Raw genomic sequence first — 17,500 nt, 5'->3', positions numbered from 1 at the left:
AATCCACACAGCTTAGTGTTACTAGCGAATTTGGAGAGAAGACGCAGTATACAAGTCCACATTCAGTGTGATTGATATATACTATGAAGTTCATGAATAAAAGGAGTCCGATGACAGATCCCTGAGGAACTCCACTCTTAACATATTTCCATTCGGAACCACCCGCTGTTTACGGTTTTTCAATCAGTTTAGCAGGCTACCCTTTATTTCATGCAAAACAAGTTTAGTTAGTAGATTTTTGTGCAGAATAGTACAAAAAATCTAAATATATTAAGTCTAGGCTACTCTTTTCATCGTAGTGTGAGATGATTACGTTGTAAAATTCTTGAAAGGTCGCACAGTAGTGTCTACGACTGAAGTACTAATTGTTGTTATTACTTTCTGAGTGACATTCTTTGGCATATCTTATAATTGTTTTCACCATTTATCCTATGATCGAGGTCAGATCTATTAGCCTGTTGTTCTGTGACTTCTGTGTTTCACCATTTTAGAATATAAGAGTAGAGTTTGTTTGTCTTTATTCTCTTGATACATCGCCGTCGTGATAGATTTTCTGAAAATAATTTCTAATGGGATAGTAATTTCATCTTTATTTTCTTAAAATCTCTCGGATGCCAACAGTTGGGTCCTGGTGTTTTATCAAATTTGAGCGTTTCTTTCGATGTTTCAATCTTTCGTGTTTTTGGTCATATTTACACAAATATCTAAACTTACGTTCGACCTAACGCATGACTCAGAGAATACTTTGATTTGCGAATATGAAATTGAATTAATTGTCCAATATATCACAATATCTTTACTTAATTGTTCAGGCTGACAGTTAGCAGATATACATGGGTGATTATGACTCCTGAAAATATTTTTATCTGTTAGAATTCTTATGAATTTTCTTTGGACTTTTCAGCACTCTTCATATCTGATCGCGCGCGCGCGCACACACACACACACACACACACACACACACACACACACACACACACACACACACACACACACACACACACACACACACACACACACACACACACACACACACACACACACACACACTCACACACACACACACACTCACACACACACACACACACACACACACACACACACACACACACACACACACACACACACACACACACACACACACACACACACACACACACACACACACACACACACACACACACACACACACACACACACGCACACACACACACACACACACACACGCAGAAGAGAAGGGGCGGGTGAGTAAAAGGACTGGAGAACAGTTTAAAGGTGAGGAGGAAAGTGGATGCAGGAGAAGAAAATGACTAGGAAAAGGATGTGAATAAGGAAGGCGAGGAGTTAGAAAAGAATAAACGGGGGAATAATGATACAAATGAGACAGAGGAGGAGGAGGAGAAAGAGGAGGAAGATCAAAAGGAGCAAGAGGAGAAGGAAGAGGAAGAAGAACATGAGGAGAGAAGGAGAAGGAGGAAGAAGAGGAGATAATGAATGAGAGGAGACACATAAAAAGAAATCGTGACATTTTGTATTACAACATGACTTGTCATCTACATCATTATGAACTAAAATATATTTTACTGGATAGCTTTGCTGCTGTACCCTGTTTAGGCTGGACAATCACCATACCTGTCAAGTCTTACGTTTTTTGCGTAAGTCTTCCGTAATTTCTATGATTTTCAAGTCTTACGGCCTAAGTTGAAAATCTTACGCTTTTTTCAGCATGCGATGTGTTTTTAGTGTGTTTGTAACAATTTGAAATAAATTCCCCTTTCCAAGTGACACAGTATGAGCACCACAACAATGAAAAACAGCATTGTCACTTGTGTACAAGAATCTTTGTAAATAGTAGTTTTTCATTATGTGGCGTTCATAGCCTATTGTCATGTGTTTACATTGTGTTTTCATCCTGCATTTTCTTTGAAACAAATAAATATTGAACGACGAAAAAGTATGATTTATTTATGGTTTAATTACCGTTTTATACAAAGAAACAAATAACAAAACAAAACAAAAAACTCACGGCAAGAGACATAAGAACATAAGAACATAAGAATGAAGGAGACTGCAAGAGACCATAAGGCTTACACTAAGCAGCTCCGTATCCATCACCACCTGTCATCCCCATCCATAAAGTTGTCTAATAGTTTGACAGTTATGCAATACGTACTGCGGGCTGTGAGAAAGGAGCGACGAAATCGTTTGCAGCAGGAATCTGGCAGTACATGTTCATCACATCGAGGGCCATCAATCCACCAACTTGACTCGTAGCGCCCAGAGGTTGGCGGTACAGGTCAGTACACGCTACGAACGACGGCCCTGCTCGGTCCAGCGTCACCGTGCACCGGTTCTGCAATTGCAAGAGTTATCCTCTTTCAAAACGATTCAAGTTTTAGCGCGCAGCAATGGATGTCTGAGGTACGATGATTGATGCACCACAATACTCGTGTTATGAAATATAAAGTCACTGCTCTAGTACTCATTTTCTTTCACTCTGAGTAATTATAAACACAGAAAACGTGATCAAGCCAGTTCGCAGAATTCGGGCGTTACTCATCTATAAGTATAAAATGAATATAATCAAGACGCCAACACAGTCGTAGGCATCATCGTATGGGAAAAGTAATCAAAGAATACGAAACTGTTGTGGATGTGTTTGAAACTTTCCGTGTTTACTGACTCACCATCATGTTTAGTTCTAATGTGATAGCGAATAATCGTTATTAATTTTAAAATACCATTGGAGAATCATGTATAATAATTGTTAAGAAAAGAATTGATATTTAATTACTGTGATAAGATATTGGTAACAAGAATTGCATAAAAGTGATTAAAAGTGGCAAGAACATAGTTTCTATATTTTGGTTAATCCCAAGCCTTTGAGAGCTTCACGATCAACGAATTTAGAACAATAATAAGTCTAGTCCCCATAGATGTTTCAAGCGTACTAACCTTTTCTTTCCTCAAACATATGCCATAGTTCATTCCAGCCAGGTAGAACCTGCCAGTGCCATAGTTGAAGCTCTGGATGGTGCCAGTGTTCTCTGTGAAGTACTGACCACAGCCACAGGGAACTATGGTCGTCCAAATGTTACCACGTTGAAAAAAAATAACGTATTTGTTCATAAGAAAACACATTTGTAAACGTACCGTGGAGGAAGAATGTCAACGTAATGGTATTGGGAGATTATAAAGGATTACAAAGTCGGAGCATGCCGACAGGAGACCTTTTGGTCCATATCTAGGTCGGATGCGAAAAAAATATGATAATGATAAATAGATAAATAAATGAATAAATAAAAACTATAATAATGTAAATAATAGATAAAATGCATAAATCAATGCACAGGTATAGTTAAGTAATAAACAAACAGGTAAATAATAAATGATAATAAATTGACATATAGCTAATAATAAATGAGAATCAAGCAAATAGTAATAAACAAACAGAGAAATGATAACAAAACAAGTAAACAAATAATGCTAGAGTAGGCGTTGAGTCAATAGCTGGAGTGGTCGGGTGGTTTAGAGTACATACATACATACATATACCAAGGCTTTTTCCCCCTTCCAAGGGAGGTAGCCAAAAAGGGAAAGGCATAAAAACACTCCCACCCATTTCATCCCTAAATACACTCCACACCCCTCCCACCCTCCCTCTCATCTGAGCACCTCCTGGATGACGGGTCATCCCTGCACCCTGCCCACCGCCCTGGGTCAGAAGCAGTGTCGCAAGACACAGTTCATCCACAGCAAGGCCGCTTCATTTAATCGGCGACCCCACCTCGCATATAAGGCGAGGACGGGGTGAAATCCCTTCGGGCTGCGTCAAATTTTGTTTAGAGTACCAGATGAAAATCATAGTTGAGAGTTGATGGTAGAGATATGTTTAGATAGAGAGTTGATGATAGTTAACACATTGCTTGAGAAACGAGGAGATTAGGAGGAGAGCGGGGATGGAAAAGAAGATGGCAGTTAAAACTGATGAAAAAAGTATTGGGATGGTTTGACATATTGAAATAATGAGCGAAGAAAGATTAATAAAAGAGGAATGGAAGGTAGAGGTGGATAGAGTTAAGTTGGGGGAAGCCAAAGGATGATGTAGATAGTAAGAAGGGTTAAAGAGAGATATGAGTTGGATGTGGAAGCTGAAGTTGGGATGTTTAAGGATGAATGATAGTGATAGTTTTGGAGGAAGATCCGCTTGGGGTGCACACACACACACAAACACACACACACACACACACACACACACACACACACACACACACACACACACACACACACACACACACACACACGCACGCACACACACACACACACACACACACACACACACACACACACACACACACACACGCACGCGCGCGCACACGCGCGCACACACACACACACACACACACACACACACACACACACACACACACACACACACACACCCTACACGACTCGATAGCGAAGTGGTAGCAATCGCCGCCGGCACTACGGCGGTCCGAGTTCAAGTCCCTCCAAGGGCTGATATTATTTCAGTATCGCTGCGCTGCGAGTTATTTCTCCAACTCTCGTGGACGGGGAGTTGGGTGTGCGTGTGTGCGTGTGAGGTCACAGCATTACCCATAGATCGGTCATATATGAGCTCTGCGCTCTCCTCTGGGAGAGTAGTAGCTGTTGATCACGAGTCCAACACGTGGTCCAGTACCATGGTGAATTACACATACACACGTGTGTGTGGTCTCTGCACAAAGTGAGAGATATGAACGAGATCGAGACAATTCAGACTAGTGAACTGTTTTCAAGCTTGTCGATGATACTCACGAAGAGAGACTAAAAGCACTGGGCCTGACATCACTGTAAGAAAGCAAAGAAAGAGTTAACCTCTTGATAGCGTCCAGTTAATTAATGAGATCTTACGAAGCTGCCAGAGACTTTTTCTTGTTTTGAGACAGGAAAAGGCATGACGCCCTGGGTTCATTTCGAAAAACCTTTTGTCGAAGATAAAAAAAAGGCAGACCATTTTTTGGTTTAAGACTGGAAAAGACCGTGAAATCCTGAAATCAAATTGAAAAAGCCTTTATTTTGAAAGGATCTCAAAAATTACGAATTTCATATTGACGCATCTACTTCTGAAATGGCCTATGAGATCATATAACTCAAGGTAAAATCATAAGCGATTTCATATTTCTTTGCGCGTTGGTGATCATATTTATCCGTTGCTGGCATAAAGATTCTTGTTTTTTAATCACAAAACTTGCATACATATTGCATATTTCTTATCAATATTTCTTTTGAAGGTGGACGAAAATTTTCCTTCCTGTGGTCGTAACATAAGATTTGCATAGTTTTATATTTTCATTCTCCTTCTGTCTAGCGGATACATCCTGTCCTCAGAGAGTTGGACAAAAGGTATGGTTTAATGGATTTCACGTTATAAAGTCCTGTATGAGTGGCACAGCCCTAGACAAGGCGTAGTTCGCAAAGTTACACCGAATCCTTCAGTCATGTAGCTGGACTGCTTAGGCCTGACAAGAGGGAGTGTGAGGGTGGAGACAGGTTGGGAAACGTTGATTGTGGCAGAAGACTTTCATTCTGCCCTCTTCTTCTCTTTGCCGAGGTTCTTGTTAAGGACGAAGACTCGCATGTCGTGTACACGTTTAGCTCGAGCCATCTTCTTCCTTCGGAGGAGAACGACCCTTTGAACCAATTCCAGGCACCTCTGTCCTCGGACCACCTCTGGGTCGGGGATCTTCACGACTTCCTCCTCTTCCGCGACTTGTTCTTCCTCTTGTGTCCTCTTCTCGACCTGTTCTTCCTCTACTGTCTCCTTCACGACTTGTTCATCCTCCGGTGTCTCCTTCACGATCTCCTCCTCCTCGTGTGTCTCCTCCACCACCTCCTTCTCTTCCTCTTTCTTCCTTCTCCAACGAAGAAACCTCCTGAAGCTGAATCCGCTGAAGCATCCCATGTCTGAGTAAAAAAGTTTAACCCAGGATCCTCAGCGTCCTTGAGAATATAAAGATCTTCGGCGACAAAGGACATGAGGACCTAGATGATTGGTTTCGATGTGAATTGTCATGATCCATGAAGTTGTATTTATATATTTATATTGATATGTATGTATATGTAGACATATACATTTTATGTGTATATATACATACATATATATATATATATATATATATATATATACACATATATATGTATACACACACACACACACACACACACACACACACACACACACACACACACACACACACACACACACACACACACACACACAAACACACACACACACACATATATATATATATATATATATATACACACATATATTCGTATATATATGTACATATATATGTATATGATATCTATCTATCTATATATATATATATATATATATATATATATTCATATATATATGTATATATATATATATATATATATATATATACATATATGGCATATAGATATATATACATATATATATATATGAAATATATATATATGCATATATATATATGTTATATATATGTGTGTGTGTGTATATATATGCATATATATGCATATATATATATATATACATGTATATATATATATATATATATATATATATATATATATATGTACATATATACATATACAGTATATACATACATATATATACATACTACCAAGGTGTACGAAACCTTAATCCATGGAGTAATGGAGTTCGAGACATAATAGCCAATGCAATGGTTCTGTATCTTCACCATGAGAAAGCATAATATGCATTCATTGTATCTATCCTACTAATTGACATTTTTAATTTGAATTAAAAATGTGCCTTTGTTCAGTAACTGAATATATCTAACAATTTCTCATCAAGGTTTGTATCACAAAACCTTTTTCATATGTTTGAATTGTATTTATACTAGTTGGGCGTACGAGGGAATTTTCTTAAGGTTCAGAGAGGAAACTGGGACTAAAGATTTCCAGACGCAAGCCGTTGGAATATTAATCTTTCTACAGACTGCAAATCTACAGATTCTACAATCTACGTAATCTACAAAACACCATTTTTATAAACGTTACAGACCAAAAAGTAAATAATGATTCTTTCTCAAGTTATTTAGTGCGGAGGTTTAGATGTTGATGGATAAGGAAGGGTTGTGTAAAATGGAGCCACAGCCTTCCTCTCAGTTTCTATTTTATTTTATTTTAATTTATTATTTGCATTTTCAAATTCTGTACTGATGCAAAAACTTTATTAAAGATTTCAGAGCACAAGCTGTAGATATTACTTTAGCGTTTGATTAATCCCCGAAATCCCATTTTCACCTCTAAACCTGTCTTCGTCTTACCTCGTTGTTTGCAAGGAATCATCGAGATTTTGATCTTGAACTTCCTGTCGAAGGTCGAGCTGCCCGTCTCGAAGTTGAAGACGGTTGGGTCGGGTTGTCCGTTGACGTCGAGGTAAACTAGAACAAATTTGGTTAAGACAAGAGTTTATATAAATTCAGGAAAAGAAATTGTATGCCGAATGTATTCCTCCATTCAGGGAATGAATCTCTGATGCATTCTTCAATGCCTGTGGAAAACTCGAAAGTGAATATGGTTGTCATTCTACGAAATGTCATAGAAATATTATCTCCTAGATTACGATAAAGTAGCGTTCTTCAGGATATGGGTGATTGGTTTTGGATGGGTGTCACACAATGTGAATAATAATAAAAGAATTAAGATGATACTACTGTCTTTTCCGTAACCTTTTGTGTTCATTCAGACCTTCAGTTAGGTTAGATTAAGTTAGGTTTTGTTTTGGTCAGGTAGGGATAAGAAATGCCAAATACTGAGAGGAATTCTTAAAACACCACCCTACTGATGGCAATACTGATCGAAGAAGACATATTATTTACATGGACTAAGTTTATATACTTACGTAGACTAAATTTCAACAAGTAAATAATTAAGTGAAAACGGCAATATCTGAATAGGAAACAACTATAAAAAACAGGGTAATTAATTAAAGTCAAGCGTTTTGAAAATAAATAATTAAGTGAAAACAACAACATCTGAATAGGAATAGGTAATTAAAGTCAAATGCTTTGAAAGGTAAACTGGGTACGGTGAGAGGAAAAGGAGAAGGAACAAGACGAGTCACCGGCACTCACAATGCCAGTTGGGAGGAGCTATGCCACAGAGATACTTGAACTTCATCTCGCCCGTCACGGTGAGCTGGTCGGTCGAGCAGACTCCTGGGAGGAAGAAAAGAACAAACGATAGTCATATAATGGAAGTAAAAGATCTTCTTGGGTACCACAAAGTTTAGTTCTGGCATCTGTATTGTTCCTGTTGTACATAAGGGATATGGTGAATGCAATATGGAACTACACCAAGTTATCTGCAAATAATGCCAAGAATATGAAGGCAGTGAAAAACGAAGAGGATCGCAAACTGCTAAAGAAAACTAAGATAAGGTTTCTGGATGGAAGTAGGAGTGGAAAATGAATTCGAATACAAAGAAATGTAGATTTTTAGAATTGGGCAGAAATAAAAAAAAACACATTAAAAAGTATAAAATGAGAAGTGGATTAATAGCAAAACAAAGGGGAATGAATTAACGGAAGAATTACAGGATATACTGATAATATGCTGAAGAATATGAGAGTTTACTACAATTTAGTGAAAGAAAGAAAGAAGAAATGAACGAATGAATGAAAGAGAGAATTAGATAAATGAATAAATGAATAAACAAATAAGTAAATAAATAAATAAATGAATAAATAAATCAATAAACGAATAACTGAATAAATAGAAAAATAAAGAAGGAAGGGAGAAAGGAAAGAAAGAAAAAAGAAGAAAGAAAGAAAGAAAAAAAGAAAAAAAAGGAGAGAGAGAAAGAGAGACGAAATAAACAAACAAATAAATAGATAAATAAACTCATAAACAAATAAATGAATAGATAAATAAATAAAAAATAAAAAATAAATAAATAAACCAATAAGTAAATAAATAAATAGATAGATAAATAAATAGATAAATAGATAAACAAATAAATAAATAAAGAAAGAAAGAAAAGAAAAGAATACACTACCTGTGTCCGAAGGCGCAATACTCTCGAACTCCACGAAGTCCATCCTGAGCTGGCAAGTGTCGTGCATTCTTGTGATCCTCATGGTGCAGGTCCGGGCCGTCCTGTAGGTCCCCGGGTAGTTCGGGCTCACCAAGTACGTGTTGTTCGAGGACGAAGACCCTCCACAGGTGATCTCCTCTGGGGTCGAGGACGAAGAAGCGAGTTCGATGTAAACAACGAAACCAGAGGGACGAGGGAAAGGGAGAGGGAGAGGGAGAGGGAGAGGGAGAGGGAGAGGGAGAGGGAGAGGGAGAGGGAGAGGGAAAGGAAGAGGGAGAGAGAGAGGGAGAGGGAGAGGGAGAGGGAGGGGGAGTCTCTAAGCTGGATGATGTCATTAAGCGTTAGCCACAACGAGATCGTTTTACTCGTGTATGGGGACCTTGCTCAACATGTATGTTCGTTCTGTCTGCCGTAAAGAGGTTTTATTCAGCTGAAGAAAGACTCACTCGTGATGTCCAAAAGGTTAAAAACATCTAAATGATTTAGAGGGCTTATCGGGGGCAAAATCTACAATACGAAATCCACGGAAATATAGTATTTGTCATATCTGAGTAGAAATGTTTAGAGCTGGTCAGAACAGAGACTAAGATGGTTATATGATTTAGGAGGTTAGAGAGAGAGAGAGAGAGAGAGAGAGAGAGAGAGAGAGAGAGAGAGAGAGAGAGAGAGAGAGAGAGAGAGAGAGAGAGAGAGAGAGAGAGAGAGAGAGAGAGAGAGAGAGAGAGAGAGGAGAGAGAGAGAGAGAGAGAGAGAGAGAGAGAGAGAGAGAGAGAGAGAGAGAGAGAGAGATAGAGAGAGAGAGAGAGAGAGAGAGAGAGAGAGAGAGAGAGAGAGAGAGAGAGAGAGAGAGAGAGAGAGAGAGAGAGAGAGAGAGAGAGAGAGAGAGAGAGAATGGTATCAATTTGGTACTGCGAAAGACAAAGCAATAAAACACACACACACACACACACACACACACACACACACACACACACACACACACACACACACACACACACACACACACACACACACACACACACACACACACACACACACACACACACACACACACACACACACACACACACACACACACACATACACATCACACACACACGCGTCACATAACAACAAGCATAAACAAAAATACAAAAGTAGAAGTGGATACTCACTGTAACAGCATATCCCGAATCCTTGTGCACAGTCGCCAATTTTGGTCCCGCAATCGGCAAAGCATTCCTTGGACGTACGACAGGTTCCCATGTCCCCGTTCTTCCCGGTACAACCTGAGTTCTCAAACCTCACAACAGTGAAGATGCCGACTGTAGGGGTAGTAGACGGACGTTGCGGTTAGAACATAAGAACATAAGAATGAAGGAGACTGCAAGAGACTATAAAGCCTACACTAGGCAGCTCCACATCCATCACCACCTGTCATCCCCATCCATAAAGTTGTCTAATCGTTTTTTAAAACAACTGATAGTTTCAGCGCTCACTACATGGTTGCTAAGTCTATTTCATTCGTCGACCACCTTATTAGTAAACCAATTCTTGCCTATTTCCTTCTTAAATCTAAATTTGTCCAGGGACAAGGATACTAGAATGAAGGAGGAAGGCGGGATGATAATGATTCAGGTCATTGTCGCCTACTCCCCGTCTCAGAGAAGGCTGGGACGGTGTCTCCGAGCTTTTAGGAGCAGTGGATTTGATAGAGATTGATGATCCTCAGTCTTGCTACCATACAGGACTCGAACTGCCCCCACCCCCGATCTCCACCAACAAGTAGCGGCGCTTTAACACGCTTGGCTTCGAGTTGCAATGAAACCCGCGTCCCCATAGCAGTTGGCAGTGGTCCTCAGGCCCTTCCATAGATTTTTCTGGGAAGAAATGTTATATTTTTGTCTTGGTTTTATTAGTGTGGGACTCTTTGTTCAAGGGAGCATTCGCCAGTTGTCAGTTGTGTTGCAAAGATGATTGAAAGGAAGAGTCAATCCTTTAGATGTCTAGCGTGCACACGCGCTCACGCACGCATGTGGAGTGAAGAAGGAACTCCGACATCTTCAGCCAACTCTCCAGGGACCCGCTATTGTACTCGGATATTCCTCCCAAGGGACAACGCCATTGTCTACGGGTCTGACAGTAACCAGCGAAGCCAGGGGTTTCGGGCTACGCCCAAAAATACCTGGCGAGGCAATAGATCCCTCCATCTAAGTCTACCAACCTTTCCCGATCAGCATATGGCAACACTTGCGAATGATATGTGTAAATTAGAATTTTGGTAACTCCTAGAGTGTTCCTCGGAGGTTGCTTCATGTTTGTGGAGAGAGAAGAATGAGACCGTTACAACGAACGGACTTGCTCATAGTTCATCTCACCAGACCAGTAAATGTAGATCCAAATTACAGATCTACAGTTGATAAGGTGTAGAAAATAAGGTAAAAGTTGACACAGAAAGATCATAGGCCCACGTCAAGGAAACTGGTTTATAACTTAGTAGCACCTCCGTTGCCTCCTTTAAGAATTGGTACTACATTGTTATATTTCCTGTCCTATGGCTCCTTTCCCTCTTCTATTGTAATGATTATCAAATCATATACTTCATTTGCCAATGTATTCTCTGCATTTTCAGTATCAAACCTGATATTTTATGAAGCTCTGAAGCCTTTCTTGTTTCCATTTTTTTCTCTAGCAAGTTCTCAATTTCATCCATTTCCACTTTTATGTTTCTCTACTCAGTTCTCTCTCAATTTCTTTATCCTAAATGAACACAGAATGAAATTTTCCTTTCAACATTTCTGTTTGCATTTTTGCGTCTTAATATACAACTCCTCGAGCTTTCAATTCGGATATTAATTTATATCTAAGCTTAACCATTTACAAATCAGTAAAATCAGCTTGGCTTAGTCTTTACATTTGTTAACTACATTATTCTCAAAACTCTTTTCTTCTTCCTTTCATATTCTTTGTATCGATTTTTCTGTTTGTGCACATTCGTGTATGTGTGTATGTATGTATATAAACGTGTGTCTGTATATTTGCATGTGTGTGTTTGCATGTGTGTTTGTGTATATATATATATATATATATATATGCATATACATATATATATATATGCGTGTGTATGTGCATGCATAGTTATGTATATATTATGCCTGTGTGCATATTGTATATGTGTATGTGTGTGCATATTGTATACATGTATGTGTGTACATATTAGTATGTATGTATGTGTGTGTGCATATTAGTATGTGTGTGTGCTTGTGTGTGTGCGTGTGTGTGTATGTGTATGTGTGTATGATTCACCATGGTCTTGGATCACGTTTTGGACTCGTGATCGACAGTTATTTCCCTCCTGGATGAGAGCTCAGAGCTCATACATAACTGATCTATGGGTAATGCCATGGCCTTACACGCACACACATCCCCAACTCCCCGCCCACAAGAGTTGGAGTAACAACCCGCAGCGCAGCGATACTGAAATTATTTCAGCCCTGGGCGGGATTCGAACCCGGACCACCGTAGTGGCAGCCGGGAATTCTACCAACTGCGCCACGAGTTGTGTGTGTGTGTGTGTGTGTGTGTGTGTGTGTGTGTGTGTGTGTGTGTGTGTGTGTGTGTGTGTGTGTGTGTGTGTGTGTGTGTGTGTGTGTGTGTGTGTGTGTGTGTGTGTGTGTGTGTGTGTGTGTGTATGCAACCGCACTTCACCATCTCCTGATTTATATTAACTTCCTGTTAGTGGTAATGGAGTGTTTGTCCGAAAATCCCTGAGGCGACTTCATTTGTACGAATGACAAAGCGGAAACGACCGACGCTCGTGTACACAATTACCCACCAAGGGGTTGCCACGGAAGTGAAAATCAAATCAAAATAAAAAGCGACGTCAGGAACGAGGTAAGCGTCCTTTACTCTCGAGATGTCAAGATTGATAGAACAGCCTGATGGTAAAGAGAGTAAAGTAAAAATTACCATTCAGCAAAGAAAAGGCAAAATTCTGTTTTGTTTTGTTTTTTGAAAGAAAAAAAAATGGTGTACAGAATGTGTTGATTATCAGGTTACTTTTGATTACATTTGACACGACCAGAAATCGAGTTCAAATCTTCTCAAGTCGCCATAGAGACGAAGGGATCAATATTTACTGTATTCTTTCATTATAGTATCGAATGTACCTGCCTGCGTCGCATAATGTGTAATATATAAAAAAACACTCGAAAACAAAGTAAAGGATTTCAAAGAATTTGAGTGTAAAGCTGATTTATATATATATATATATATATATATATATATATATTATATACTGTATATATAGAATGAGGTGGGGAAACAGGATCATATACTTCACAAACCGACTGTACTAGAGCGTTTGATGTCTTTTTTTAGGGAGTTGTGGAAGGTGCAAATATCTCTGGGTGGTAGACCTATTGCATGAATGATTCGGTACGATTTCGCAAAAGATTGTGGTACTTATTAGAAAAGTCAATAGGGTGGCGCGGTTGGTAGAGTACCAGACTGTCAGTACGGCGGTACGGTACCGGCGGTACCTGGTTCGAATCCTGCCCAGGGCTGAAATTATTTCAGTATCGCTGCGCTTCGAGTCGTTACTCCAACTCTCGTGGGCGGGGAGTTTGGGGTGTGTGTGCGTGTAAAGTCATAGCATTACCCATAGATCGGTCATACGAGCTCTGAGCTCTCTTCCGGGAGGGAAATAGCTGTCGATCACGAGTCCAACACGTGATCCAAAGACCAAGGTGGAAGACCAAGGTGAATCTCACACACACACACACACACACACACACACACACACACACACACACACACACACACACACACACACACACACACACACACACACACACACACACACACACACACACACACACACACGCACACACGCACTCTTATTTGAAGGAACTTTGCCTCCGAAGAGGCGAAGGGAGCAGACTTCCTTTAGTTAAAGAACTTTCGCAGACACTCTCTAGGCCCACAGGGTTATGCTTACGAAGTCTTGGATCGGCGTGCCCCTCCTGCGTGACGCCCAGCGAGTCGCCACCAAGAGTCTTGGGGTCCAGTAGAATGTTCTCGACCACAGTGACGTTCGGGGGTTCAGTTGTCCGTTCGGGATGAAACGTCCGTCCAAAATCTTCCGGTCCATTTCACGAAAGGTGAGCGGAAACGAAGTGATGAGACGATTATGTATATGTGTAAAGAGAAAAATAAACAAACAAATGAACAAATAAACAAACAAATAATCAATTAAAGAAATCAATAGATGAATAAAATATCTAATAAATAGATAGTTAAATAGATAAATATATGAATAAACGTTGCATGAATAAAGTAATAGGTAAATGAATAATTAGATAAACAGATAAATAGATAAGAAACATATAAACATTTACACATATATAAGTTAATAACAATTGATAGATGGATAGATAGAGATAAATAAGCAAATATACAAATGTGTAAATAATTGCATAAAAATGCAGAATTAAATGGTGTCTTACAGTCTACTCCATTCTTATGTTCTTATAAAGACACGGATAAATGGATATTAGATAAATCATAGGGTATCTAATTGAGATAAACACACACACACACACACACACACACACACACACACACACACACACACACACACACACACACACACACACACAAACACACACACACACACACACACACACACACACACACACACACACACACACACACACACACACACACACACACACACACACACACACACACACACACACACACACACACACACACACACACACACACACACACACACACACACACATCCTTATCGTTCTCGTTCTCTCCTTCAAGTCTGCTTTTTCCTCCTAGGACTTCCACGCTCTGTTGGTGGCCTTTCTTCACTTATCTTTCCCATCAACTCGAATCATCCAAATATTTTTTTCCAAAACTCATTTGCCATCTCTCTTCTCATCACTGCTCTCTGTCTCTTTTCCATCCTCGATAGCGATAACGATGAAGTTAATAATGAATAACAGTGATGATAATGATGGTAACTATGATAACTATATGGTAAAACATTCCAGAATATCTATTTTTCACTAAATTTATGTAAGAATTAGGTTTGCTTATTGAACATATATATATTTTTCAAAACTTCCCTGATAATGAAAATGATATATTGTAATATCTATTCTTTTTTCTCGATATAATGATCTAGTTTATGGAAATGTCAGAAAAATAAAATCTCCCCTTGTACGAGTCGGTCTCAGTATCCTTATAATTATGTCAGGGCAAAATAGAAAATAATGCAGCGTTAGACTATTCCAATTAATTAATTATCTGTTCAAGGGATCCAAACTTGAATGGGCTAATATTTATGATTAATCTATTCTTTTTTAATGTTGATAGCATTGTCTCTCATATCTTACCAAATTCTCGGAACTCGAGGGTGCTTGTGGCCGTTGCCATGGCGACCGCGATCCAGCAGAGTATAACCGCCACGGGACGACTCGGCTGAAGCATTCTGGTTTATGTAGTCCTGTTCTGTCTTGAGGCGAAGAAATATATATTCAGTTTCGACACAATGTATAATTTATACATATGTGCGAGAGAACGATGTATAAATTATAGTTCATTATATGGCATTTCATTGTGTGATGAAAGAAGACGAAGAATATGATGAAAGGAGATGAAAAATAAGACGGAGAAAACGAAGACGAAGAAGACGAAGTAAGACTAAGAAGACAAAGAAAAAGAAGACGAGGAAGAAGACGAAGACGAAGATGAAGAAGAAGACGAAGTAAGATTAAGAAGACAAAGAAAAAGAAGACGAGGAGGGAGAAGAAGAAGAAGAAGAAGAAGAAGAAGAAGAAGAAGAAGAAGAAGAAGAAGAAGAAGAAGAAGAAGAAGAAGAAGAAGAAGACGAGGACGAAGACGAAGACGAGGAAGAAGACAAAGTAAAATAGAGAAGCAGACAAAGAAAAAGAAGACGAGGAAGAAGATGAAGAAGAAGACGATGAAGACGAAGACGAAGAAGACAAAGAAGACGAGGAAGACGACGACGAAGACAAAGAAAAAAAAGTCGAAGAAGATGAAGACGACGACGAAGACAAAGAAAAAGAAGACGAAGAAGATGAAGACGACGACGAAGGCGAAGACGAAGAAGACGATGTAGACGAAGAGAACAAAGAAAACGGAGAAGACGGAGATAACGAAAAAGACGAAGACGAAGAAGACAAAGAGGAAGATGATGAAGAGGAGGAAGTAAATTTAATCTACCCCAGACTCTAGTGCCTAGTGACAGTGTGGTCGAAAAAGAATTATATATATATATATATATATATATATATATATATATATATATATATATATATATATATATATATATATTTATATATGTTGACTATCTTATGACAAATAAGATTGAAAGTGAAAGAAGTTGATGAGGAGATATGGGAGAATTTACGCCTTAACGTTTCGACCCGCAGGGTCTTGATCACAAAGCTAAACAACTCAAACGTAACAACTGTGTATAAAACATCCTGTTACGTTTGAGTTGTTAGCTTTGTGATCAAGACCCTGCGGGTCGAAACGTTAAGGCGTAAATTCTCCATATCCTCATCAACTTCTTTCACTTTCAATCTTATATATGTATATATATATATATACATACATAAATACATACATATATATATATATATAATTATATACAGTATATATATATTATATATATATATATATTATATAATATATATACATGTATATATATATATATATATATATATATATATATATAGAGAGAGAGAGAGAGAGAGAGAGGACAATAATTAGAATTATCTCTCGCCTGGTTGAAAAGACATACATGGAGAAACTGAAAAAAAAATAATAAACTGAGATTGTCCAGATTAGAAGAACGAAAATAAAAAGTTGATGTGATCATTATCTTTAGATCGTCGAAAGTAATGGAAAAATCAACTGAGAGGATCTGTTCTCAGGGTTGGAGAGAACAACAGAAAGACTTAGAAAAATGAAGAAGACTTTTGGAAGATTAGCTTTCCACATACGATTAGCTGCCTCAATTTGTGGGACACGTCAAAAGCAGAAATGAGTTAGGTAGCCATGATGAATTAATCTAAGGCAAAGTTTGATCAGTTGAGATCTAGAGACGGGACAAAAGCAAACACAGGCATACACACACACACACACACACACACACACACACACACACACACACACACACACACACACACACACACACACACACACACACACACACACACACACACACACACACACACACACACACACACACACACACACACACACACACACACACACACACACACACGACTCGCATGGCGCAGTGGTAGCGTCCGCAGCCGACACTACGGAGGTCCGGGTTCGAATCCCGCCCAGGGCTGA

The 17,500-nt window shown here is 39.0% G+C and overlaps 1 protein-coding gene across 1 annotated transcript in view; it reads right to left on the bottom strand.

Moving 5' to 3' along the window:
* Nucleotides 1-17,500, bottom strand: part of LOC143030159 (uncharacterized) — a 34,570-nt gene that overhangs the window by 1,797 nt on the left and 15,273 nt on the right. Inside the window, exons 2-9 of the mRNA XM_076193322.1 lie at nucleotides 15,508-15,626; nucleotides 14,094-14,234; nucleotides 10,270-10,419; nucleotides 9,077-9,253; nucleotides 8,154-8,237; nucleotides 7,344-7,460; nucleotides 2,956-3,077; nucleotides 2,174-2,353 (exon numbers count right to left, since the gene is read on the bottom strand). Coding sequence (XP_076049437.1) covers nucleotides 2,174-2,353; nucleotides 2,956-3,077; nucleotides 7,344-7,460; nucleotides 8,154-8,237; nucleotides 9,077-9,253; nucleotides 10,270-10,419; nucleotides 14,094-14,234; nucleotides 15,508-15,601 — 1,065 coding nt within the window. The 5' untranslated portion in view covers nucleotides 15,602-15,626. The remainder of the gene's footprint in view (nucleotides 1-2,173; nucleotides 2,354-2,955; nucleotides 3,078-7,343; nucleotides 7,461-8,153; nucleotides 8,238-9,076; nucleotides 9,254-10,269; nucleotides 10,420-14,093; nucleotides 14,235-15,507; nucleotides 15,627-17,500) is intronic.

Source organism: Oratosquilla oratoria, chromosome 1, assembly GCF_046742065.1.
Source record: "Oratosquilla oratoria isolate Oo_2021 chromosome 1, ASM4674206v1, whole genome shotgun sequence".
In the NCBI taxonomy this organism is placed as follows: Eukaryota; Metazoa; Arthropoda; class Malacostraca; order Stomatopoda; family Squillidae; genus Oratosquilla; species Oratosquilla oratoria.
Note: the sequence above shows the minus strand (reverse complement) of the source record. Positions and strands in the feature narration are given on the sequence as shown.